Here is a 26,436-nt window from a genome sequence, read left to right as displayed (position 1 = left end):
CTAGGGATGCGTTTTCCACCTGTCTGAAGAGGGTCGAATTTTACCTGGTGGGCCGGTGGGACCAGGAGCTCCAGTGATTCCCAAACCGAGCTGTCCCCTCTCTCCCTTCTGTCCCCGGTACCCTGCGAAGAAGCACAGGACACTTAGGCACAACACGCCCGTCCGACACCTCTCATTATTCCACGCGGCCGCATCTAAATGTCACTACCAGAGCAGGTAAATGCCACTGAATACATTTCGTGAGGAGGGTTAGTGCAAGCATGGTCAGGTCTCAGGTTTTATCGGGTTATTTCGGGTGACTTCAGTCGGCGAAACGCCGCATTCTCCATTTTCCCATTTCTCTGCCTCGTGTCGGCCTAGACACATCAGCGCTACCGAAGTAATATTTCCCTCATTTGTAAAATGTCTCCCGAACGCCACATAAATCTTCACTATTCAGCCATTCCACAGTGATAATCTACGGATGCTTCCTGTCATCTTATGAAAACTCATCCAGAACCATCATTCAGAGGCATTAGCGAGTGACGGGTGACTCAGTGGAGCTCCATGACCTCACTGCTAAACTTGAAAAAGTCTGAACAGTAAGGATATCAAATATATGGCAAAGAATATAATATAAGGGGGCGGGATCACAAAATGCTTTTAGAAATAGGACCTGAAGGAAGACTCGAAAACATTCTCATTTAAAAGAAACGTGTGTCTCCACACAGTAAAAGATGGCGGGATGGATTTCATCAGGAATATGTGAATTGAAAATGTTATCAGTAATAATTACCAGAAAAGTCCCCCACATGTCGACAATTAGCAAATCCTCTGTTGAAATCAACTTTAAAAATAACACCAAAGAAAAACATTATCTTGCATCAACTGAAGAAAAACAAATGCGTATCCAGAAACATTACCAAGAGGCACTCTGTTGTTAAAGAGGTAGGTATATGGGGGCTTTAAAGAGACTTCAAGCTCTCAATATGGCTAACGAGGCTGCAAACACAAAGAGACAACCCTTACAGTAAATCTGTAAGCAACAATAAACGCGACGGTAAACCACAGAACAAGAAACAAAGCAAAGCAAGCAAGATTAATGCATCTGGCAACTCGTGAGCATCATGTCCACCCACACACAGTGCAGAAACCCCATGCTGAAAGCATACAGTGTGCGTTTAATGAGGTGCCGTAGGTGGATTCGTATATATATTTCACATTCTCACTGCATCCCTCTATAAAAAGACAAAATATCCAAGAGCCCATTTCCCCAGAAGGCATGGAAAGTAAATGAGCGTCAGTCCCAGAAGTCGGTTAGACTGCGAGGTTCCAGAAAGGCATTGGACTTGGGAGTTCAATAACTTCAGGAGCTGCTGACCTAAAGGGGAAAGGGTCTATGCACGGCACTCTGCAAGGCATGTGACTCTGTGCAGAAAGTTCACTGATGCTCAAAAACGTTCAAAAAAAACGTTCCATCAAAATGTGCTGCCCACGCAATGCTGTGCTCCTCCACAAATGTGCAAAAGAAAACAACAACATGGAGCATCCTTTTCCGACACGGGAGGCGTGCCTCAGGGGCCCATCCTGGTAGCCAACATTCCGAGCCAAGAACGAAAACACTGTACCTGCACGATCAGCCCTCGGTACAGTGAACAGGGCCCGAGGTCTGAGCTACAGAAGAGCTTCCAATTGGTGCAATGCAAAAGAATGATGTGTTTATCTCCGCTTCGATGCTCTGAGTGTAGCACCACAGCAGGTGGCATGGGATGGTGCTACCCACAATGCAACAGTGAGAAACAGAAACAGAGCCTTTCCTGACAACAAGGAGCCATCAAATTTCAGACAATGAAACTAGTCATCTGACAGTAATATCATCAATCGCTTTATCATCACTTTATCGTTATATTTTTGTTATGCTCTGCTGTGTGCCTTTTGAAAGAAACACTCAAAACAAAACCAGTTTTGAGAAATGCATGCATCTGTCCTGTCAGTGAGCTCATAATTACATTACTGGGGGTGGTAGCCCAGAATCCAACGTGATAAGGCCGAAGATAACACCGTTCACCGAAAGCATCCTTTTGTAGACAGGCAATTTGCTTCGAAGACACGTGGGGGAAACAGGTTTATTCATGCATACGCTGCTCCATAAAATTACCCATAAAACAGAGGCATGAGCTCTGAAAGTGCATCCAACTATACAATTAAGCCTGAGCACCATGTCTCTCTTTACCATATCATTACACGTCTAAATACAGTACTCAGATAATCACACTGTGATGAGTCTATAAAAAAAACTGTTTGAATAAATAATTCATCCGTTTTATAAACATTTCCACATTCACAGATTTCACATACTCCTCTTCATAACGCATCAGCGTTTCATTAATATTTTGTTCATGCATATGGGTAGTTTTCTGAAACAGAAAAAAACACATATTACACTGTTGACAAACACAGAGCAAATAAAAAAATATAAATAAAAAAAGCACTCTTCAGAAATTTCAGCTTATAAGAAGCCAATAAATAAAAAAGCACTGCTAAGTAAATATTAAGAATTATGATTCACTGAGAGTCTAGATAATATTGTTTCGCAAATCTGTTTTTAATGGAACAGGTTATTCTGAATTCTGACAGATTACAGGCGAAATAGCAATTGAGTAAAAATATGAATATGGAAGGGGGGATGCTCGGATTGCATATCCAGCCAAAGAACAAATTCTGTTCAGGTGGGGGGGGGGGGGGGGTCGGCACAAATTTCCTGCCTTATCCTTATCCCCTGACACCTGCACCCCCCTGCTCTAGCTTAACATGATGTGCAGGCCTCCGACGCAGTGAAAGAAGCACCAATTGGCCGCACGCATTTCAGGAAGCGCATTCTGGACTCCGCCCACTCTAACTGGCCAATGAGGCTGCAGCGATACAAACTATGGCCGGACCACTGCAACAGGGCATTCCAAATCAGAGGTAAGTAACACCGGGCATACAATAACATTTAAATAAAAATGATATATTCCACAAGTGGTGGTGTAACTACTCATGTCTTCAAAAAGGAGACATTTTTTGAAATATCACTTCTACAGATTTAATCTACACACCCAGCTGGACAGTCCCAGTGGGCACTAGTTATTTACTCCTCCACAATCTTTTCACTTTAAGACTTTTAGCCCAATTTAGCATTCCGGAACATTCCGGAGGAAGAGCATCACTGCTGGAGGATGATAAAACATAAGCAGGAAGCATCTTCCGAATGCTAATGCCTCAGCAGCTTAATTATACAGAAAGCAAACAGTTCACTTCTTTTTTCTTCACAGTATTTATAAGTTCTTTTTAAAAAAAAGGTGCAGGTGTAATTTTAGGTGGAGAATACACCCATACTGTAGGATATTAAAGCATTTCAAATTATACAGAGAAAAATATACACACATAATCCCAGTCACATAATAACTGTAACATGACAAATACTGCAGTTCTCATACCGTTACTGTAAAAGTGACACATTACATAGCAGAAATGGTGAGCGTCATTTATTTTTCTCCTTGACTGCCAGTGTCAGTCCGGTGAAAGTGGAGCAGCAGAACTGAGCGAGCTGCTGCAGGTCCAGAGCCCTCCCACACAGGCCACGAGTCTTTGTCTGTTTCCCGCTTTCACACGGATCAGAACACGCTGTCACCTAAACGAGTCAGAGTCCCGGGGGTGTGCACAGCCCCACCCACACCTCGGGAACAAGCAGGAGGGCAGTCAGAATCCTCAGGAATTCTGGGCCGGCCGTCTGCAATTTGGAGGAACGCGACAAATTTGTTGCCGCGGATGGTTACAGGAGGTCGAGGGGGGGCGGAACAGGGGATATCTGAACAAGCTTGACAAACGGACGCTTCCTTCTCTCCGTGCCTGTTGTCCTTTTTTCTTTCAGGAAGTGCATTCTTGCAGAATGAGATATCGTTCCTCTGTTATTTCTCCCCCCGCCCCTAACTCAAACACCGGCGTTATCAACAACCTGCCCCCTGCCCCCCCCCCCCCGAGTCTGTCCACAGCTTTATCACACCATCTCATTCACGGGCAAGAGCCAGTTCTTCATTTGTCTTCCGTGTTTTCCTCCCCAGCCAGGGAGGGGTACTGTCCGCCCATCCTTCCATTTCTGATGTCGGATCGCACTCCTCACAGGCAGAAAAAAAATATCCTCCAGAAAACTATAAAAAAGAAGTAGCTGTTTATGTGAAAACTTTTCCCCCCTACAGGGACTGTGATGTGTGTGTCAGCCCAGCTGACTGCTTCGTTCTGCGCTTAAAGCCTGCATAAAACCTCACTGTGCCACACACACGCACACACGCACGCACACACACACACACACGCTAACATTGCCACAGAGTTGGCCTCTCGGCCGTGCCAGTCAGATGAACCCTTGATGTCCAAAGACGTAGGTTTGAAGGTCATAAAGGCAGAGGTCTCGGGGCGTGGCATGTTGAGGTCAGGGGTCACGCAGTAAATACGGAGGGTGTTATTCAGTTAGGGGCAGAAGGAAATCAGAGTGTGTTACAGGGCCTGCCGCAGTTCAGGCTCTCAGGGTGGGGCCCCTACCTTGAGGGCCCGGTGTCCCCGGTTCTCCTGGGGGCCCGGGGGAGCCGTCTTGACCTGGGGGCCCGGGGGGGCCCGGGCGAATATTAGGGGCCAGGATGTTTGCCGGATTCTTCTGGAGGAAGCCCTGGCCTGACAGCTTCTCTGCAAAGCAAACCACACATTACACCCTTACAGGAGACACCAAGACCGTCCGATAACAAGTACTTCTGTTTGATACCCAGGACGACACCGCCATCAACCCCCTAAGCCAAGTACTCAACCTGAGCAGCGTGTTTATATCAATGCATCATGGGATAGCTAATGTATGTACCTGTCCCTGGATAACATTTTTTGCCCACCGAATGAAAAATAACGGCGAGATTTTGAGTAAAACAGCAATAACCCATCCCCTGCTTTTCCTCCTCGTTTATCATCTGCCTTCTTTTTTGCCAAAAAAAAAGTGCAATATAACAGTATAGCTAAAGAAATAATAGACCGTGTTCCCATTTACGAGGAACACGTTCAGGACTCGAGCTCGAACATTCATCACTTCAGCAGCGGCAAATCTCTGGCAAAAAAAAAAAAAGAGAGAGAGATCCTTTATTGCGAGGACGAAAGCGAGATTAAAAAATAAAAAGCGCGAGAGGGTTGGGGGAGCGGCGGCCGTACCTTCGAACACCCTCAGCACCTCGCTGCGGATGAACCTCTTGATCTCCTCCAGGGCGTCCGCGTCGGCCTGCCGAGGGAAAAGGGAACAGACGCGAGCTCAGCCGCGAGCGCTTTTGGCGGGTTCGGTAAACACGCGAAGGGGCCCGCGAGACGGCGGCCATGTTTGCACACGCGTCGCCGTGGCGGCACACTGACAGGTTAAGGGCTGAGGGATGAAGTTGCGGTTTAAAAAATGGATTCACGCGAACGGACTGCCACCCCTTCCGCCGCTCAACGCCAGCTCGGGCCCCTTCCGAAACCCTAGAAGACCCCGGCTCGCAATAAAGACAATAAAGAAACTTTCTTTCCCTCCTCTTTTCTCATTTTGTTACCTCTTCATTCTCCCTCGTAATCCCTCGCTTGGGTGTTCATTCGAGTCGCCTTAGGCCGCAAATATATATTTCATGCGAGGCTCCAAAATGTTAAAGATAAATCTGAGGCGGGTTCCCTTCCCACGGGGCCCGTCGCTCTGAAATAGACTCCAGGAACACAAGTAGCGCTAGCAAATCTTCTCCGGGCAGCGCAAACAGACAAAGAGGCAAGGGAACTAACCGGAGTGGGCAAAGTTTTCCGTAAATTTCAGACCGAAGGTGAAAGCCGTATTTTAACACGAAGAGTAAGACCGCTGGAACTGTGCCGTCCCTGAACAATTCTGTTAAAATCAGGTAAACTTAATCCACTGTGTAGCGCTGTGGTCCATTTTACACACACACATACACGCACAGTCTCTCTCTCATACACACATATATACACACATACACACACACACACACACGCATGCACAGTCTCTCTCTCATACACACATATATACACATACACATACACACACATACACGCACAGTCTCTCTCTCATACACACATATATACACGCACATACACACACATACACGCACGCACAGTCTCTCTCTCATACACACATATATACACATACACACACACATACACACACACACATAACCGCACGCACAGTCTCTCTCTCATACACACACATATACACACATACACACACACACATATACGCATGCACGCACAGTCTTTCTCTCATACACACATATGTACACATACACACACACATACACGCACAGTCTCTCTCTCATACACACACATATACACACACACATACACGCACGCACGCACAGTCTCTCTCTCATACACACATATACACACACATACACACACATACACGCACAGTCTCTCTCTCATACACACATATATACACACACACATACACGCACGCACAGTCTCTCTCTCATACACACACATATACACATATACACACACACACATATACGCACGCACGCACAGCCTCTCTCTCATACACACATATATACATGCACATACACACACATGCACGCACGCAAGCATATAAACACACACATCTCTATCTCTCTCTCTCTCTCAAACACACACACACACACACACACACACACAAAGGTTTTAAGTTGTAATCAATGATAGCTGTCCCTGTGTGTGTGTGGCTTGGTAAGGGGTCATGCAAGCGCACGAGGGAATTGGCCGTTAAAAAAACAACACAATTAAACAGAGAAAAGGGAACAGGGAAAGGGATGAGGAAGCTTTGATAAATGCACACCGTCTTTTCTGGCTCAAGCTCTTCCCTGCAAACGTCTGTTTTATGGCTCTTTTAGGTCCCGCTCAATGGGATAATGACTTAATTCATCGACGATCATTAGGAACCACTCTCAACATGCGGAACATGACGAGAAGCCATGTCACAGGTGATAATGGCTGCTCAAGAGTAACTGTTCCTAAATTGGTCCGCACAATAGCTCATTTGCATATAGAACGCTGCTCTTGGCAGGATGGTAAATACCTGTCAGCTGACCGTGAAACCTTGAACATTCTTTTCTGGGCCTTCGGCAAGGGTTCGAAAAGCCCTGGCACAAGCACTATTCCCATGTGCTTTTTTTTCGCAATTGAACTAAAAGAGGCGTGTGCCCGTTGAATGCTGGGAGCTTGATTTATAGCCGAGATTTTACAGTCAAGTTAGGTCAACGTTCACTCTATAATGTCCAGGTTTTTCCGACCTATTGCCTTGTAGATGAGAAAGGCAACTTCATAAAACTATGCCTACATGGGAGAGATGAAAGCAGCCAATGAGATGCCTGGATGATAGTGGGAGTGGCTTATGACCATGCTCTTGTCATCGCTTGTAGCTGGTGGGCATGTTCATACACGCTCTACACATTTAAATAATAAGAAAATGGCCGTTCTATCTGGGCGAGAACGTTACGTGAAGCGTGTGTGCGTTCGCGGCCGCGGCGGGGGTGTTGCTCCCCCCTCGGGGGCGTGACTGCGCTCCTGCGGAGCAGGAGGACACGAGCCCAAAGGGCCCGGCGGGGCGTCCCTGCGCCGTAGCCCCGGGAACACACGCCGATGGTTCCGCACCACGGCACCACGCTGGGCAGCCGTGCCAGGAGAGCACTGAGGCTTCTGTGTCAGGCCCAGAGACAGAGCTCCTCTCTCTCAGCTGCTTCAGAGAGAAGCCCCAGGGCATCTCACTGCATTTGGGGCTGGAGGTTTGGAGGCGAGGCAGTACAGGTAGAAGTGAAGGAGTAGAAATGGTGGAGGCAGGAATGATGTTTACAGTAGTGATGGAGGCAGTAATGATGATTACAGTAGTGATGGAGGCAGTAATGATGATTACAGTAGTGATGGAGGCAGTAATGATGTTTACAGTAGTGATGGAGGCAGTAATGATGATTACAGTAGTGATGGAGGCAGTAATGATGTTTACAGTAGTGATGGAGGCAGTAATGATGTTTAGTAGTGATGGAGCAGTAATGATGTTACGTAGTGATGGAGCATAATGATGTTTACAGTATGATGGAGCGTAATGATGATTACAGAGTGATGGAGGCTATAGTTCAGTAGTGATGGAGGCAGTAATGATTTACAGTAGTGATGGAGGCAGTATGACGTTACAGTAGTGATGGAGGCATTAATGATGTTTACAGTAGTGTGGGCAGTAATGATGATTACAGTAGTGATGGAGCGTATGATGATACAGTAGGATGGGCATTATGATGTTTACAGTAGTGATGGAGGCAGAAATGATGTTTAGTGATGGAGGCAGCAATGATACTTCGTGGTGCAGAAGGTAACACTTTGTAAAGGTTATGTTGAGAATAATGGTGAGTAGGCGTGCTGGACATTGGAGAGGGGCCAATATTAGTACACAGAGGTGCTTCCGGCGGTGGCTCCACGTACCAGCAGCCCGGGGGGTCCCAGAGCCCCAGGGGGGCCGGGGTCTCCCCTCAGTCCCGAGGGTCCGGCGGCCCCTTTGTCTCCCGGTCGGCCCCGCTCCCCCTGCACTCCTCGTTCTCCTGGGATTCCGGGATCCCCCTGCCACACACAAAAAACCCCGCAAGCGCACGTCAGTGTGGAGAAGTGTGTGTGTGTGTCACAGCCTGGAGCCAGAAGGTTGCGGGTCTGAATCCCAATTACTGAGGCTTGGGCTTAATGACAAACGGCCTGCTAAAAATTCACAGCTCCGTCAGCGCGTTTGCCAAAACGGAAGCGCCATTTTCCCTCTAACTCACACATCCTTGTTTCACACAGGAGATTAAAATTACATGTGACCTTTAGCAACCGCTACCAAGTACCAAATGAGTTCCGCAAAAAAAAGAGGAACTCGTTTCTAGAGCCAAATTTATTCCAAACTGGATTAATGCGAGTGTTACAGCACTAAAATCGGAGCGTATTGTGAGCGATGCATCAAGCGTTCAGTGTCGTACTGTGAGCGATGCATCGAGCGTTCAGCGTCGTACTGTGAGCGATGCATCGAGCGTTCAGTGTCGTACTGTGAGCGATGCATCGAGCGTTCAGTGTCGTACTGTGAGCGATGCATCGAGCGTTCAGTGTCGTACTGTGAGCGATGCATCGAGCGTTCAGTGTCGTACTGTGAGCGATGCGTCGAGCGTTCAGTGTCGTACTGTGAGCGATGCATCGAGCGTTCAGTGTCGTACTGTGAGCGATGCATCGAGCGTTCAGTGTCGTACTGTGAGCGATGCATCGAGCGTTCAGTGTCGTACTGTGAGCGATGCATCGAGCGTTCAGTGTCGTACTGTGAAGGTGCGTCTGATCGCATTCAGTGCTCGGCTAGTGAGCGCTAATGACAGCTCGTCAGGCGTTGCACGGAGCTATGTTCTTGATCACAGCGTTCACCGTGTATTACATGTGTAGCACGTACAGTCATGGTTCAGGTCGTTACTGTGAGCATGATTCACTGGGTTTTGCAGTGTGCGTCACTTGTGAGCGATGCATCAGCGTTCAGTGTCGTACTGTGAGCGATGCATCGAGCGTTCAGCGTCGTACTGTGAGCGATGCATCGAGCGTTCAGTGTCGTACTGTGAGCGATGCATCGAGCGTTCAGTGTCGTACTGTGAGCGATGCATCGAGCGTTCAGTGTCGTACTGTGAGCGATGCATCGAGCGTTCAGTGTCGTACTGTGAGCGATGCTTCGAGCGTTCAGTGTCGTATGTGAGCGATGCATCGAGCGTTCAGTGTCGTACTGTGAGCGATGCATCGAGCGTTCAGTGTCGTACTGTGAGCGATGCATCGAGCGTTCAGTGTCGTACTGTGAGCGATGCATCGAGCGTTCAGTGTCGTACTGTGAGCGATGCATCGAGCGTTCAGTGTCGTACTGTGAGCGATGCATCGAGCGTTCAGCGTCGTAGTGTGAGCAATGCATCGAGCGTTCAGTGTCGTACTGTGAGCGATGCATCGAGCGTTCAGTGTCGTACTGTGAGCGATGCATCGAGCGTTCAGTGTCGTACTGTGAGTGATGCATCGAGCGTTCAGTGTCGTACTGTGCTCAGCCGTGACTCCCCGGGAGTATCCGGTCTATTACTCCGTGTCGCAGTTTCGCCGCAGTGTTTGATTGGAGGAATGTGGGGAAAGTCTCAGCGAGTCAGACAGCCTCACCGGCGCAGTAGGGCTGTGACGGATTACAAACGCTGTCACGTTATAACAGCACGTGATCCGGCAGGGGCGATTACGTTTCCCTCTTTGTATCGGAAGCAGAGAGCAGGTTACTGCGTTCGCGTCGCCGCAGTGTGTGCGAGACAGTGGCTGTGCTGCTTGGGTAGCGCGTTTTGGAAAATGACTGAGAGATTGCTTCAAAAAAAAAAAAATGAACAAAGACAAAAAAAAAGAGTCAAACCCGTTCTCCTTTTGGACCTCTGTCTCCGGGTCTACCTGTGGCTCCCTAGGAGAGTGGGGGAGGGGGGATCGAGGGAGAGAGAGAGATAGAGAGAGAGAGAGAGGGAGAGGGAGAAAGAGAGAGAGAGAGAGGGAGAGACAGGAAGAGAGAGAAAGAGGGAGAGAGAGAAAGACAGAGAGAGAGAGATTAAATTACACATTTGTACAGGGGGACAGCCCTTCCGAAACGCTTGGTCAGACACAGGGATGGCCTCTCAGGGGGCAGCCGGAGGACCGGAGTAATTGGAAATTCGGAATGGAATTGACCCGGGGGCTAAAGCACACACCCGTCCTTCCACTGGGCCAGGCTAGCCGCTGCTGTTCTGCCCCTCTCCCCCCTCCCCCCGAGGTCAAGCCGACCCCTCCCGCCCGCTGCACCCCCCACCCCCCTCCCCAAGCACCCGCTCCAGGCCCGCTCATCCAGGAGGGATCCGGTTCATTTCCCCGGGTGCTGATGACAGTAGGCTGTGATGGGCAGGCTGGATCACAGCTCTGCCACGCTCCCTGGGGACCCGGCTAACTCCGCCGCCGCCGCCGCTAAGTATATCAGTTATATGCAAATGGCCGTCCAGCACGCGGCAGACTCCGCTGCCAGCTGTCTCTCAGCGGAGGGGCCCTGTGAACACGTCCATCTCTCCGTCGCTACGCCCTGCTCCGCGCCGGACTAATGAGATTGAACCGCCTCCTGTCCTATCGATGCAGAACCGCTCTTTTTTAGCTCCGACGCATTCCAGACCTAGGCGCTCTCCCTCTGCCCCTTCGCAGCACGGAATTATGGGAGAATTCCCCCGTGGCTGACGGCGGTGCCGGTGCGTGGGATCCCCCCCCTCCCCTCCCCTCCCCTCCCCTCCCCCACCCCCCTAACCTCACACTCGACTGATCTCACAGCTCGGAGCGTTCGGCTGTTAGAGAACGAGCTGCAGGCTGGCCGCGAGGCCGATTCCGCCTGCTAGATGGCGCTGTCGCCCCACCGATGCGGCGGAGGGGAAGCTCGTGACGCGGGAGAAAGTCGGGAGCTGAGGGAGGCGAGGCGAGGGAGGGGAGGGGAGGGGGGGGGGGGTGGCGCTGCAGCCGAATAAAGCTCGGGTGAGAATGATGACGAGCCGTCCCCGCCCCCCGCGCTCAGGCGTCGCTTGCGTCAGCTGGGCGTGCGCTTCTGTTTCTCACGCAGGAAACGCGCCGCGCCCGGACTCGCCCCGGGAGTCACGCTCATTACCCAGGATTCCACGCGCCCGCGGGGCCTGTGCTGAAATCAGCTCTGACCTGTCCTCATTCACCTGCTCGCTGGACACGGTTTGGCCACCCGATTTAAGGACTGTGTTCGCACACAACCTTGGGTGAGTTCCCCCAATCCCCTGTTTGGAACCATAAACCGAGTTTATTTGGATAAAGTTTTGCCAGATAGAATTTCCAATACTCCTTCCCCTCTCAAAATTGGCCTTCAATTTTTTTTTTTTTCATACCTGCCTGTTCGGCCAAATTAGTAATGTTAGTCAAGAGAATGCAAAATAAGAAATGGAAAACACTATAGAACAGGGCCAAAAGTGTGAATTAAGCTCTCCTCCAGTCCTGGACAGAGAGACAGTCCAGGACTACTGTGGGCTCCTCTTGTACTGGATCAACCATTCCACAATAACTACTGCGATTTTATTATCATGAAAACCACTGTGTAGCATAAAATAGCATAATATAGATTTGTCTCTCTTATTGACTAAAAAATACATTCATTAATGATTTTAAAATCAGTTCTCTCTAAATACAGAGGTAATGGTCTCTCTGACCATTTTTGGCTCATGTCCCCTCCCCCCTCTCACCTCGTAACCTGGGATACCGTCCTTTCCCGGCCTTCCCTGTGGAAAACAGAAATGGAGTGTTACTTCCTCCACGACAGGCTTTTCTGCACCATATTGATACTGACGACAGTGAGAAGACATGTCGCGCCCCTGCTGTGCTGTAGCCGCAATGTGAGGTAAGGGAGAGTCTTGAAGGCCCGGGAGCTGTCTTATTCACGATGGTGCAGCCTACGTAGGGCAAACGGGCCTACTGCCTCTCGTGGGTGAACAGGGGCCTACTGCCTCTAGTGGGCGAACAGGGGCCTACTGCCTCTTGTGAGCGAACAGGGGCCTACTGCCTCTCGTGAGCGAACAGGGGCCTACTGCCTCTCCTGGGGGAACAGGGGCCTACGCTCTCTCAACAGGGTATGCTCTCTGGGAACAGGGGCCTACTGCCTCTCGTGAGTGAACAGGGCCTCTGCCTCTCGTGACGAAAGGGTGTACTGCCTCAGGCGACAGGCTACTGCCTTCTGGGCGAACATGGGCCACTGCTTCCTGGCGAACAGGGACTGCCCGGAGCGACAGGGGTCGCCTCGTGGGCAACGGGCCTACTGCTCTCGTGGGGAACAGGGCCTACTGCCTCTCGTGAGGAACAGGGGCCTACTGCCTCTCCTGGGCGAACAGGGGCCTACTGCCTCTCGTGAGCGAACAGGGGCCTACTGCCTCTCCTGGGCGAACAGGGGCCTACTGCCTCTAGTGGGCGAACAGGGGCCTACTGCCTCTCGTGCGGTCAGGGTTTGAGACGGGTGGGTAGGGCAAATGCTCCGCCTGTTTTCACAGTGCCCGGGGGGGGGGGGGGGTTGTGTCCCGTGCAACGGCGTGGGGGCGGAAAGGGTCAGGGTCGATCCTTACCGGTGCGCCGCGAGGTCCCTCGGGCCCCGAAAATCCCGTCTCCCCCATGGGCCCCCTCTCGCCCTGTCGGGAGGAAAGAGGAAATCACGCCACAGCGTCAGCCTACAGCCCGGAGGAGCGAGCCTCGGAAAGAGAGGGGCGCACTGAAACAAAGGGGGACCCACCGGCTCTCCTGGGACCCCCGGGTGGCCGGCAGCACCGCTCTTCCCCTGTCAATCAAAGGATTCGGAAAGCGCCATTGGATGACTGACAACAGCTGTGCTTTGTATTGATGACACAGAGTGTACAAGCAGTAAGCTTGAACATGAAGTACAAATATTCCTTCTCATTATCGAAAGGAACAACGAGTAAACACACACGCATGCACACACACACACACACACATATATATATATAAAATGAAAGGAAACGTTTGAGGAGGAGTCATCCATAACGGAATTGATCAGAGAGGCCGCTACTCACTGGAGGACCAGGAATCCCGGGAACGCCTGGAATTCCGGGATCACCCTGAAATACAGCACACAGCATCAGAGTGTGTTACCCAGCAACGCAGCAGTTATCATAGCACGACAAACTAAAAGACAGTAAACAGTCATCAATGTGTGGATGTGTGTTACAGTGAAATACAGTACAGTCATCAAAGTGAGCGACAGTGAAAGACAGTGCACAGTTACCAAAGTGTATTGCATTGAAAGTACATGGCAATCAAATTGTGTAACAGCAGAAGACAGAATACAGTTATCAGAGTGTGTTACGGTGTCGGTACTGAGTGAGCTATGAGTCCCACCCGTATGTGGATATTACATAAAGCACTGGCTTCCTGAACTGCCTCTTTTTCTCCTTCTCGCCCGCATGAAAAGAAACACCTCTTATTTCAGTCTTACCTTGGCACCGGGCAGCCCTTCCAGCCCGGGCAGGCCCATGGCACCTGCTTCGCCCTGGCAGAGGAGATGAGACCTGGCATTAACCCAGCTCAGGGGATTGAGACACGGGAATAAAAAAAAGCAGGTAACGCAGTCTCTGATTCTAGGGCCATCTGATCAGCTGTTACAGAGATAATGGAGTTGCTGTTACAGGGGTAATGGACTCTCTGTTACAGGGGTAATAGACTCTCTAAGCCCTCGGGCCTGTTCAATCACTCACGGGTGTTTGATGATTGCAAACCAACTGCATGCAGGGACCGAATTTTAAATGAAAAAAAAAAAAACCATTTTGAATAAAGTGAAATAACACGAAATAGCGACTAACAACGATATTGCTGGGTTGGCGCATCGTCTCAGTGATGAAGTGGAAATTAAAAATATATTTATATTATAAATAAGAAATAATCAGAAGTAATGCTGATTAATGATTTGTTTATCATTTCATTAGATTAAATTAATTATTAGAGAAATGAATGCCTGGTTGATTAATGATTTAGCTGAAATATAAATGTATTATTACATTTTAATTACACTGTTTACTTTAGACAATATACAGATCCGATGTTTCTCACGAAATGAAACTTTTATGATAGCCTTTGATGATTAATTTAATTAAACATTTTTTTTAAATGAGAATTTGATATTTTTGACTAAACTCATTTAAATCTTGCCAAAGTCTCTGAGTCTGTATCTCACCCCCTGGATTAGACGCACAAACAGCAGCACAGGAAGAACGAGAAAATGTTAAAAGAGTTATTTCGCGGGCGGACATTTTCCCTTTAAAGCTCTGGCGGGCTGAAGGCCTTAAGCGGCCTGTCATCGTTGCGGAAGAAGACCGATCACATGCCGCTCGCAGCCAATGAGCTAGAACCGCCGCGCGGTGGCGGCGACCACGGCGCGCGCCGGTTGCCGGCGGTGACGGAGCGGCCAAATTCGGCGGCGGTGGCGGCGAAGCCGACGATGCTGTTTATTCGAACGCCAGACGAGCGTCCCCCCCGGTGAAAAACGACCTCGCGGCAAAACTGTGACAAAGACGGCCCCCCTCTCCACCCCACTCCCCACCCCCCACCCCCACAAGGCCCGGAATTCAAACGGACGTTTGAGGTTTCAGACGTGCTGACTTCTTGGGAAATTATAGGCGCGGGACCTCGCGTCGCTAGGAGCCGTCCTGGCAACTGTCCTCGAGCGCGGAAGAGAAAACTGCAGCGTCCGAACCTTTGGAGCGAGGAGGGTTTGGGGCGGGGGGGGGGACACGTCAACTCATATTGGACTTGATAACCGGGGGAGTTCATTTCTTTTTTGCGCCAGGCAATGAACTGGGCTTCCTCTGAAGCCACAAGAGCGTTTGGAAGCCGGCCAGACACGCACAGTGAAATACACAGCCAATATGAGAAGAGGAGGAGGAGGAACTCACGGCTCGGCCTTCGTCTCCTTTGGGACCCTGAAACAGAGAGAGAGCGGGGTGTGAAGCGCGCGCAGCTTTTATTCTTCAGCGGGTCGCGCGGCGAAACGCAGAGCTCACGCCCCGGACCGCACCTTTCATTTCACGCCCACCCTTCAGAAACAACACTCAATACAATGCCTGAAAAAGGCACGGGTTGAGTAGGTCATACTGTCCAATAAAAAGCACTAGAAATCACAAAACTATCTAGAAATTACCTTTTTTTTTCTTCAATTAACAAAATAAACGAATAAACAAAAAATAAATTCTCTAAAACATGAATGAGTTAAAATTGTTTTGACAAAATTGTTTTCGTTACAAGGTGAGAATGTGAACAGATTTGCTTCTCGTCCATCTCTGACCATCATTTCTGTTGCCCTCCCATTAATTGCTCCCCCCCCACTCCCCGCCCAGCCTGGCGTTAGGAGTCGCTACGCGCAGAAACGCAGCGCGCTAAGCTAATCTGCATTCATTTGCACACACGATGCCGCAGGTGGGGCTAATCGGATACGGGAGGCAATCAGAGGTATTGAATTCTCCGGCCTCTCCCAGAGAGAGGGGCTGATTGGGTAATTACATCTCCTGCTTCTGGACAGGAAGTGCCACAGTGCACGCTCCTAACGCCGGCTGACAGGTCACCGTGTGATTGAGAATTTGAGAGAAATAATGCCCCGCGCCCGCGACACGCGGGTAACATTACACCCCTGGGCCTGCTGTCGCGGGGCGGGCGTGTTTGTAAACAGCGGACGAGAGGGATGTGTTTTCTGGTGGCCCTGTGCCCTGGTCAGGGGATGACTCACTCTCCGGCTGCGTCGGGGTGGGGGGGTGTGGGTAGGGGGGTTGGGGGTGCTGGGATGGATTACAGGCGGCCGGAGAGTCTGAGAGCGGAGGAGGCGATAAGGAGATTGCGTTTCGCCACTGCGGCCTTAGCTTCGCTGTGCATTTCAATTGCATCGATTGCCATCCCCCCCCCCCCTCCCACAGCTACGCCCCGCTCCTGAGCTCTGGCAGAGTGGGGCACCGGTGGTTAACCTCACCCCCACCCCAAACCCACCACCTCACCCCCACCCACCACCCCACCACGAGGAAATAGGCCCTCTGAACACCCTTTTCTGCTGTAAATACAGAATTGCCTCCCAACGCTACCCCTGCTCACTCACCCACATATCTAAGGACAACGCATTAAAATAAATAAAAAAACAAACCAAAAAAAAAAAACTTATTTTGCCTTTCCATATTAACGGCATTGCAAGTCACATCAATACTTTTTCCAAATATGATTATTTTGTGTTTGTGAATCTTTTGATCATGCACGCTGTTTTCCGAGTCGTTTGATCTTTGGTGCTTGTGAGGCAGGTCACGGTGGGTTTGGAGGCTCCATGCCACCGGGAGGGCTGATTAAAACAGGCCAAAAGGCTGCCTGGGAGAGGAGGAGGAGGAGGAGGAGGAGGAGGAGAGGGCGAGGGAAGAACAATGCCTTGCTCACCGGAGCGCCCGGGGGTCCAGGATATCCCATGGCACCGCTGCCCTGCGGAGACAGCGCAATTACTTATTACGCTTTTTTGGCAAGAGCTGTAGTCCAGAGAACAACTCGCAAGGTGACCATGGCAACGACCTTTCGGACAGCTCACTTCATACTGACCTGTTCTAGAATAAAGCCATATACCAGCTGAACAAAGAACTTACATAAAGCGCTGTGTATGCCTTATTAAAGCGAAATTCAGAGAGCTAAAAAAGAGCAGAGAACTGGTGTGTTTAATTGCTGATGAATCTGCACATTAAGAAGGCGAGCCTGTGTCGGTGTGTGTGTGCGTTCTCACCTGCAGCTTGTAAAGACTGCTCATTCCATTCCCCTCTGGGTGGAGGATGCCCTGCAAATAGAACCACAACCAAAAGTAAAACAACTCCACCTTCCACACAGCCCCGCCTTCCTCCCTACACACTGTTTTTCCCCTTCTCACCACACAGCCCCGCCCCCTCCACACAGGCCCACCCCTTTCTCACCACACAGCCCCACCCTCCACACAGCCCCACCCTTTCTCATCACACAGCCCCACCCTCACACGGCCCCACCCCTTTCTCACCACACAGCCCCACCCCCTCCACACAGCCCCACCCCTTTCTCATCACACAGCCCCACCCCCTCCACACAGCCCCACCCCTTTCTCACCACACAGCCCCACCCCCTCCACACAGGCCCACCCCCTTCTCGCCACACAGCCCTGCCCCGTCCAACACAGCCCCACCCCCCTGATAAAGTTCTGGGATGGTGCCTGCACTGGGATCCTTGTGATAAGTTTCAGAAATCGATGCACAGGTAAACAGAGGAAAAGGGAAGAGCTATTCTATCGATCTCATAAATGTGAGCAAAATGATTTCTAGCTGCTGGGCGATCCAACAGTTTCTTCCAAATGAGCAAAGCTGCATTGATTTTGGGTGTGCGGGGGTGCTGAGAGGGGGGGGGGGGTGCACTTTCATGTGGCCGGGTGAATACATCTCACACATTAGTATTTTTACGTTGAAATTGCTGCTAACTCACTCTGAAGGGTGTGCACGTTTTCACGTAATGCAAAAGACGGTTCGAAAGTTAGCTGGCTGTAAAGGGGGATTTGTAAGAGTCTGCCTATCACAGACGAGGCTTTCATAGAGCTTAGTCACCGTTTAGGGGATGTTCAGGTAAGGGAGGAAACGGTATCTTAGCAAAAAGACTATTAATGTTATGTCTCCTGTTCTCTTTATCTCTTTTTCAGCTTCCGTGATGGACTGCATTCGCTAAGATAAAACGCAGCTTAAGGCATTAGAGGGCTACGGAGGGAGAAAGCTATGAGACTGAATGACACTATAAGCAAATGCCACAGCCAGGAGCTGGCTTAGGCCCAACCAGGGAGTCCAAATAATCACTGGAAGTTACAGCATGGTCGCTTACACCAACAGACAGTGATGTCACATGACCTGTGCGTGTTGTGTGGTCTCCATCTCAGACACACGATTCATTTGCCTGAGGAAAATTAATTCATTTTCCAGAATTGACTTATTACAGCATTACAAAATGTGCATGAAACCTTTATTAAAGAAACCTTGGGATGTAACAAAATGTTAAATTGTTTTGAGAGACGCTCGGGACTGAAGTGGGGGGTTGGGGGGGGGGGGGTCTCACCGGTGGGCCTGGGGGTCCAGGAATGCCAGCGGGACCCTCGCTGCCCTGAGGGAAAAATTAATAAATATAAATAAATCTCCATATCTTTCTTTAACAGAAATATTAGCCCAGATTCAACCAACACGTGTCATTAAATTGGCACTGGCCATTGTGCCATATATTTAAATAGATTATTGATGCTGGATGTAAAATGAGCTGAAACCACCAAGGTATCTGGTCGGATATGACGTAACGCTACTTACCCGTTCACCTTTAAGTCCTGGATGTCCCATAGGCCCCGGTCTTCCCATCATTCCCTGGGAACAGATGAGGTCATGTGACATCTACACACTAAACCTAAATAGGATTCATCCGAAATGTTGGATTGCCAGACTTGAAACCCAAATAACTGCTTTGACTGACTCAAAAAAAAACTCAAAAATATTATTGAATTCATGATCTTGACTTTGTTTTCCATCAATTGTAAATGAGTAATCAGCTATTTTCAAAGGTACCTGTGGCTTCAATTATACTTTAGGGCTCATATTAGGGTTCAGCTAGGGTTAGGCTTAGGGCTAGGTAGGTGACGGGTCTTACTGGACTTCCTGTCCGCCCCATGGCTCCAGGGAATCCGGGTACACCTGGAGGGCCCTGGGAGGGAGACGGGACACAGCGCTTCATTAACAACTCCCCAAAATCCCCGGAGAATCACCGAGACACAGACATGCAAGCCGGACAAACGGGTCCCCAGGTCAGTGTCTCAAGGGAAAACAAGCGAGCATCTCAAATGCTAACTCATAACAGGACCCTTTAAAACGGTTACGCTTGCTCAGGGTTACAGGTGGGGTCTGAATCCAGCGACTCAAAAGCGGGATGTACACTGTCTAGTGATGGTCTGGTTTATTTTATTTTATTCATCCTTTATTTAACCAAGAAAGGTCCCGTTGAGATACAATATCTCTTCTGCCAGGGAGTCCTGGTCAAGACGGCAGCAGAAAAATAAAAGTTTCATATAAAAAAACATACCAAAAACAAAACAGAACAGAGCATACAAGGATCAGGAGCTAAAAGGCACTGGTGACGGTGCGATGAAGATAGATCACTGCGTGAGTGCGTGCTTGTGTGTGGCAGCATACCGTCCGGATCTCTCACACGCACCTCATCACCTTTGTCTCCGACAGGACCAGGAAAACCTCTCTCTCCTTTCACGCCCTATAACGCATGAACGACAAAGAGATCAGAAGGTTACTGCTTAACAGCCACTGCGGATTTCTGGGATTTCATGAACGTGTCAAACACAAAAAAAAATAAATAAATAAATAAATACTTTAACGGACCCTCCCCATGATCTTGAGAGCAGGGTGTAATTTGGTTGTAGTCTGAACGCTAGACGTTTGTTTATTCGCTCTTCTTTTCTTAACCGCATAATTGCACTGCCTTGGCTTGTATTTATAGAGACGTGGTTATCCTGGGTTTATTTGCCCAACAGTAAAATCTGACACTGGCTCCATGGCAACAGACGCTGCGGGCCGAGACACCTACACCGCCATCGGGTTCAAGCCCCGGGCAGGTAACGATTCCGTTAACGATTACGGAACGTCGCCGTGCACAGTGTCGCTCATCGAAATCCATTTTGTCCCCGCCTGTTAACGAACCGAGCGTGCGACGCGGTAATTTGCCAAGTTAATGTCTGTAAACGTTAAGCAGAACTGATTCGGAGGACGTTACCATGGTTTCAGACGAAGGCGACGCCGCGGTCGGGGCTCTTGTGGCTACCCTTTCAGAGTTCACCGCGATCGTTGGCAAGACCGGATGCATGCGCGGCTGAAATCGCACGGTACCTGGGCCCACTCACCTTAACTTCATTGTTCTGCTGCAGTCTAGCCCTAGCGTCTGTCGCCATCGCTCATAGCAACCGCGCAGGCAGATTTTACACTAACTAGAGCTCGGCAGCATAGTTCAGAGGCTGCTTTATATAGTTTCACAACTCTGCAGAAGTGTATGTGTAAAATAGCTGGCCTATATCTGTCACTTCAGTCCTTCGGTATAGGGCGACACGGATACGCTGACAGGCCCCTACCTTGGGCCCCTCCTTCCCTGGGTTCCCCATTGGCCCTCGTACTCCTAGATCACCCTGTGGAGGGGGGGGTGCAAGGGTGGGGGAAAAAGAAATGAAAATCAATTCTGATTTCAGATACCCGAACCAACGCAGATGATGAATTAAACTGTTCAGAGACCTCATTTCAAGCAAGTGATTATTCTGTGTCCCCGGGCATATGTGGTGTATCTTCTATCTTTTAAAATTTACTTTGGTGCCAAACATGGGGCTGAAGATATCTAATTCCCACTAATTTTTTTACACCAAATTATCTGCAACCACAGACACGTTCATGAGTGATTTGGAAGAGTGCAGACATCCGCGAGTCTCCTCTGAAGCACGTGGTGTCACCAGCTTTAGCTTTTCACACCGCAGACTGCAGCTGAGCTTGCACAGAGTGGAGTCGAAGGAAGACCATTAATATGCAGCTTTCACCTGCAGTCCGTGGGTGCCTGATCGACCGGCAGGGGTCGCTGAAGAGCAGCCAAACATGGACCCCAAACCGACTGCACCCTCCCATACACCATCACCAATTGTGCATCACTCTGTGGTTATACTAGCCACAGTCAGCACAGTCGATTCGACCAGAGACCGTGGGGTTCATCTTTTGACCATAGTGGAGTGCCTTGAACAGAATGAGCCACCCAGAACCCCATATCTTTCATCTTTTAAGATTAGATGCAAAGTAAATACGTTTTTGAATGAATTCTTACAAACACAGCTCAGTATAGGGGTAATGATTCAGTAAAGACGTGCGCACATTGCAGTGCTATGTCAAATTTAATTTCACTGAACTCGCTCAAGCAAAGTATGTGGATAGTTACCCAGGAACAAAGAACAATATCTCAAGTGTACTGAATGCAATAGCATCAGAGCTATAGAGAAAAAGCGTGACAATAAGTTCACACTCTAAAACTGGACATTTATTGTCCATTAAACACAGGCTCTCACACTATTTGTTAACTACATTAAAATTCGACATACACATTCTTGAATTCATAAAGAGCAGTGTATTCATAAACTGCTTTCTAACAGTTAAGACAGGCCTTGACCATTTAATTTAAACACGGTAATGGGTTTCCAGTCTCTTACTGGCACCATCAGTTGAATACATTTAAAAAAATGATAATTTGTGGTAGTTATATTTTTTAAAATACATTTTTATTATTTAATACAGTGGAATAACATATTAATGTTTTTAAGCTTGGGTGAGCTTTCCATGAACTAGCCAGCTAACTTGTAATTACGCATCATAAATGTATAACTTTTCTGTGATGTCATCCTGCCTTCAAAGAGCTTCCCAAACTCATATGGGTCCTGTCCCATTAGAGGTGGGTTAGGGTGTGGCTCGCAGTGCAAGCCCCAGGTTTGAGAGACCATTGACCTCCATCAACTGAACTAGTGATGGGACAGTCACTCCCCGCCCCCGGCCACGCCCCTGTACCTTCTCACCCTCAGGACCCTCCGCTCCGGGCATCCCGGGGGCGCCCTTCTCGCCCTTCTGACCGGGCAGCCCCGAAACCCGCGTCTGGCACGAGCTGCAGGCGTTCTGCCAGGACCAGGAGGAAACGAGGGAAGGAGACAAGGGGAGAGGAAAGGAAGGAGGAAACAAGGGAAGGAGACAAGGGGAGAGGAAAGGAAGGAGGAAGCGAGGGAAGGAGACAAGGGGAGAGGAAAGGAAGGAGGAAACGAGGGAAGGAGACAAGGGGAGAGGAAAGGAAGGAGGAAACGAGGGGAGGAGACAAGGGGAGAGGAAAGGAAGGAGGAAGCGAGGGGAGGAGACAAGGGGAGAGGAAAGGAAGGAGGGAATGAGGGAAGGAAATGTTAGATGGGTTCTGCATCTGACCCGATAATACATACATCCCGGAATGAGGAGGTCACACACGCACACGTCATTGCTACCGTTTGATTGGCTTAGCAGCTGCTAGCAGAACATGCTCCTCAGTAGCGCATGTGAATGAAGAGCAAAATGTGTGGGCAAAACAGACCAGATACTACATGTTCCATGTGTATGTCGCAGGAGAAAGAACATGAGGGTCTGTGTAGGATAACTAATTCTCAACCAGAATACTATGGGTTCAGATCCCATGCAAGTCTCTCTGAGTCCATCAGCAGGACGTTAGGCCTAACTCTTTGAAGAGTAGGTTTTTTTTTGGAATGTTTTTTCAAAATTCTAAGTCAGTGTTCTAGAACTCCATTGCTTTCCATTACCAATAGTGACTGTTACATCAGCATTAGAATGTTCAGTTAAGAGCATTCTTATCACATATTTGTGATCTCACACCTTAAAGGATTAAAGTGCACCATCTATACAATATATATTGAACCACAAAATATCTAAAATTGGTGGGACTGCAGCAGTAAATGATGGTTATCAAGCGACAACATGGTGGAATTAGGAAGCTTATATGCGTTTCTTTATGGGAAGTTTCATGGGGATATTTGGATAGACTGAGAAACCAGTAAATCAACTGACTGCACACATTCGTAAGAAACAAAACTTTAGTCACTTCTTATGAAGGTTACCGGGCACTCAGTGTGAATGTAAATAGTATATTTTTTTCTTCCTTTTAAGTGCTTGTTACTTATTCACACTTGTACTCCAACAACATAAATGTGTGCATGTGCACCTGATAATGTTTTCCATCAGTCTCAACCAATAGTCTATAGCAATAAGGAGACAATCAGCTTCCTGTTCCTCTTCTCTAGCTAAAGAGCTTTTGCAGAATGACATTCTAGGCATAATGACAGGTTTTGGGGTTTGGGGTATGGGGGGGGGGGGACGCGTTCGTCACTTCGGGGGTCACGGTTTGGCGAGCGGCAATTTGCGAGGGGGCGGGCAGAAGCCCGGCGAATCGGCGACGGAGCGAGGTAGGTCGGCTCAGAAGAGGTGTCCTCCTTCTTGGCGGATAATTAGCTAATTACACCCCGGCCCTGCAGACGGAGGGCGGAGAGGGGACCGTTATTACGGGCAGCTTTGAGGTCCCTCACACTGCTCTCCGTGAAGCGGGACCTCGCGTTTCTGTAAATAAAATTTCAATTTGCCTGAGTGCTCCTCAGCCGGCGTCGCGGTGGGAGGAATCTCCAAGGTCGCTCCGTCTTCCAACGGAAAGTGAAATGGCAGCAATTCGAGTGGATGCAAATGAAAAAAATCACTATAGATTTGTGAAATTATACTTAAAAAGATACTGTATTTAAAGATACACTATATAGCATGTTAGCATGTGCTCCTCTCTCATTACACACTGCATGTTAACATGATAGTATGTACTCTCTCATTACACACTGCATGTTAACATGATAGTATGTACTCTCTCATTATACACTGCATGTTAACATGATAGTATGTACTCTCTCATTATACACTGCATGTTAACATGAGTAGACTCATAACATGCATTCAGCTAGATGTACTCTCTCATTACACACTGCATGTTAACATGATAGTATGTACTCTCTCATTACACATTGCATGATAACATGATAGTATGTACTCTCTCATTATACACTGCATGTTAGCATGCTAGTAGTCTCTCATTACACCTGCAGTTACAGAAGAGTACTCTCTCATTACACATTGCATGTACATGTAGTATGTCTCTCTCATTATCACTGCCATAACTTTGCATGCCTCATCTATTACACACTGCATGCTAGTATGTGCTCATCTCCAGCGCTCTCATTACACACCGCACGTTAGCATCTCTTTTAACAAGCCTCAGAGAGACGGGAGCCTTCAGGAGGAGGGGGAGGCGGTGCGACGGCCCTTTTGTGCGAAGGGCTGAGGTCGGGCGCGTGACGAAGACGAAGACGAAGCTTCTCAAATCTCCGCAGCCGCCTTTTTACCCCCGAACACGAGGCAGCCTTGAAAGAGCCTGCCATGCTTCGGCTCCCCCATTAAAGCCGATTCCCACTGAGGCTCTGTGAACCCTGCAGAGGATGTGACCCCGGCTGCCATCTCTCGGTTCCGCTGAAAGGATTCCTGCCCCTTTTCATCCTGGTTTATGCAGTCAGACGGCCGTCTCCACAGCCCGGTCCGTTAAAATTTGAATATGCTCAGATACTGTTCTGAGACAGGGCAGAATATTCAGAGATGAATCTATGCGCAGTCGGTGTATATATATATATATATATAGCTGCTGTGTTTTTTGTCTTCTTTTCGTAATTTTGTTTTTTCAAGAATAAAATGCAGAGATGGACCAGCGCGTGTGTTCATTACACGGATGGAAATGGCGTTTCTGAAGCCGTAGCAGCGATGACAGACCATCGATGTTCAGCGCACATTATGCGCGCATAACAAAGAGCCACAAAGCCTATGAAGCAGGACCTCGCGTTTCTGTAAATAAAAAAAAAACAACAAAGCCAGGGAGGGGAAGAGAAAACGGAACACAGAACAGCAGTGTCGCCTCTTTTTTAAAGACCAAGAGAAGAAGAAGGAGGTGGGAGACATCAGAAAGAATGGGGGGGGGGGGGCAGGGTGGGGGAGTGGCAGTTCAAAAATATCCACTGTTCCTCACGCACTTAAAAGCACGTAACAAAGCTGAAATTTTCCACAGCGTCTTAGTCGTATCTGAAAATAACATTTCGTCTCCAACAAACATTCTCAGCTCGCCTCGTCTTTGTAACGGTTGCAGTTCCACCGAGAGTCCTACAGGGGGCACTCTTGGGCTTCAGCTGAAAGAGCTCTCCGTTTGCTTTAGGTTGAGAAAAGCCAAATTAATGCTGCACTCTTATCCATTAGAGCTGGCTTTTAATCTCGCTTTTCTCCTGAACTCACAACATACAGCAGGGCTAATAATGCTCTCAGCACGCAAACAAAGTGTTTCTTGGTAACCCGCGTCTTCACCCGTCGTCATATTTATATTGCCACGAAAGAAATACGAGCACCTTCACCCACGTTTCGCAGCCAGAGAGAAAGTTGTTCCCGGAGGTTCACGGCATTCTTTAGAAGCGAGACAGGAAAAAAAAAAGAGAACAAAACCTTGCTCTCTCCTGAACTGCTGTACCACGATCAAATCCCAGCCCCCACTCCGTCACAGGGTCTTACTAAAGCGAGAATCCTTTTATGAGCAGCCATTGTAGTTGCAGGTACTCAAAGTCACAGACAGCACTGGCAATGTATCATTCGCAAAATGGAAAGGACAGCTATTCACTTTACCTCACATTTTGGCTTTATACTTCATAGTAAAATTATCATTCAAAAAACAATAATACTGTACCTTGAGTGGGGTGCCCATCTCCCCAACAATGGGCAGTGCAGTCTAAGAAAAGAACAGAAAAACAAAGAGCGACATTTGAGATTCTACACCTGGAAAAGACTCAACAGATTGGGGTCAGCTCCTTGAGTTGAGGAGATTAATAGAAATTCATTTCATAAATTGGAGGATGTGTCCATAATTCTCTATAAAACTGTTTCAATTAATTCATAGAGCTTCAATTAATTCCCCAAACGGACTAAATTGGAATGTAATTTAGCACAACTCTACACCCAATGATTAAAATGCTTGAATGTTCCTCACATACACCAGCAGAGTGAAAATCATTCTGGGGACAAAATGCCTGCAGTGCCTGCTGGGATTGCTATGGCCTGTGCTCCAAAATCCATAATCAAGGTCATTGTTGGACAGGAAGTGATGTCACAATGTTCCTGGTTTGGAGTAAGGCACTGAAGAACAGGTGTAACCTGGCTT

At 48.7% G+C, this 26,436-nt stretch overlaps 1 protein-coding gene across 2 annotated transcripts in view; it reads right to left on the bottom strand.

The window, feature by feature from the left end:
• LOC135244645 (collagen alpha-1(XIX) chain-like) overlaps positions 1–26,436 on the bottom strand; it is a 123,869-nt gene that overhangs the window by 3,872 nt on the left and 93,561 nt on the right. Inside the window, exons 36-55 of one of the 2 annotated variants that reach the window (XM_064317106.1) lie at positions 25,966–26,007; positions 22,191–22,295; positions 20,729–20,782; positions 19,807–19,860; positions 19,246–19,299; positions 18,912–18,965; positions 18,670–18,714; positions 17,333–17,383; positions 16,999–17,040; positions 15,486–15,512; positions 14,033–14,086; positions 13,611–13,655; positions 13,313–13,357; positions 13,149–13,211; positions 12,279–12,314; positions 10,427–10,471; positions 8,473–8,607; positions 5,206–5,272; positions 4,558–4,698; positions 45–122 (exon numbers count right to left, since the gene is read on the bottom strand). In XM_064317106.1, the coding sequence (XP_064173176.1) occupies positions 45–122; positions 4,558–4,698; positions 5,206–5,272; positions 8,473–8,607; positions 10,427–10,471; positions 12,279–12,314; positions 13,149–13,211; positions 13,313–13,357; positions 13,611–13,655; positions 14,033–14,086; positions 15,486–15,512; positions 16,999–17,040; positions 17,333–17,383; positions 18,670–18,714; positions 18,912–18,965; positions 19,246–19,299; positions 19,807–19,860; positions 20,729–20,782; positions 22,191–22,295; positions 25,966–26,007 (1,237 nt within the window). Of the gene's footprint in view, positions 1–44; positions 123–156; positions 4,137–4,557; positions 4,699–5,205; positions 5,273–8,472; positions 8,608–10,426; positions 10,472–12,278; positions 12,315–13,148; positions 13,212–13,312; positions 13,358–13,610; positions 13,656–14,032; positions 14,087–15,485; positions 15,513–16,998; positions 17,041–17,332; positions 17,384–18,669; positions 18,715–18,911; positions 18,966–19,245; positions 19,300–19,806; positions 19,861–20,728; positions 20,783–22,190; positions 22,296–25,965; positions 26,008–26,436 lie in introns of those variants that run through there. The other variant, XM_064317107.1, reaches the window with a different exon arrangement.

This window comes from Anguilla rostrata, chromosome 18, assembly GCF_018555375.3.
Source record: "Anguilla rostrata isolate EN2019 chromosome 18, ASM1855537v3, whole genome shotgun sequence".
Classification (NCBI taxonomy): domain Eukaryota; kingdom Metazoa; phylum Chordata; class Actinopteri; order Anguilliformes; family Anguillidae; genus Anguilla; species Anguilla rostrata.
Note: the sequence above shows the minus strand (reverse complement) of the source record. Positions and strands in the feature narration are given on the sequence as shown.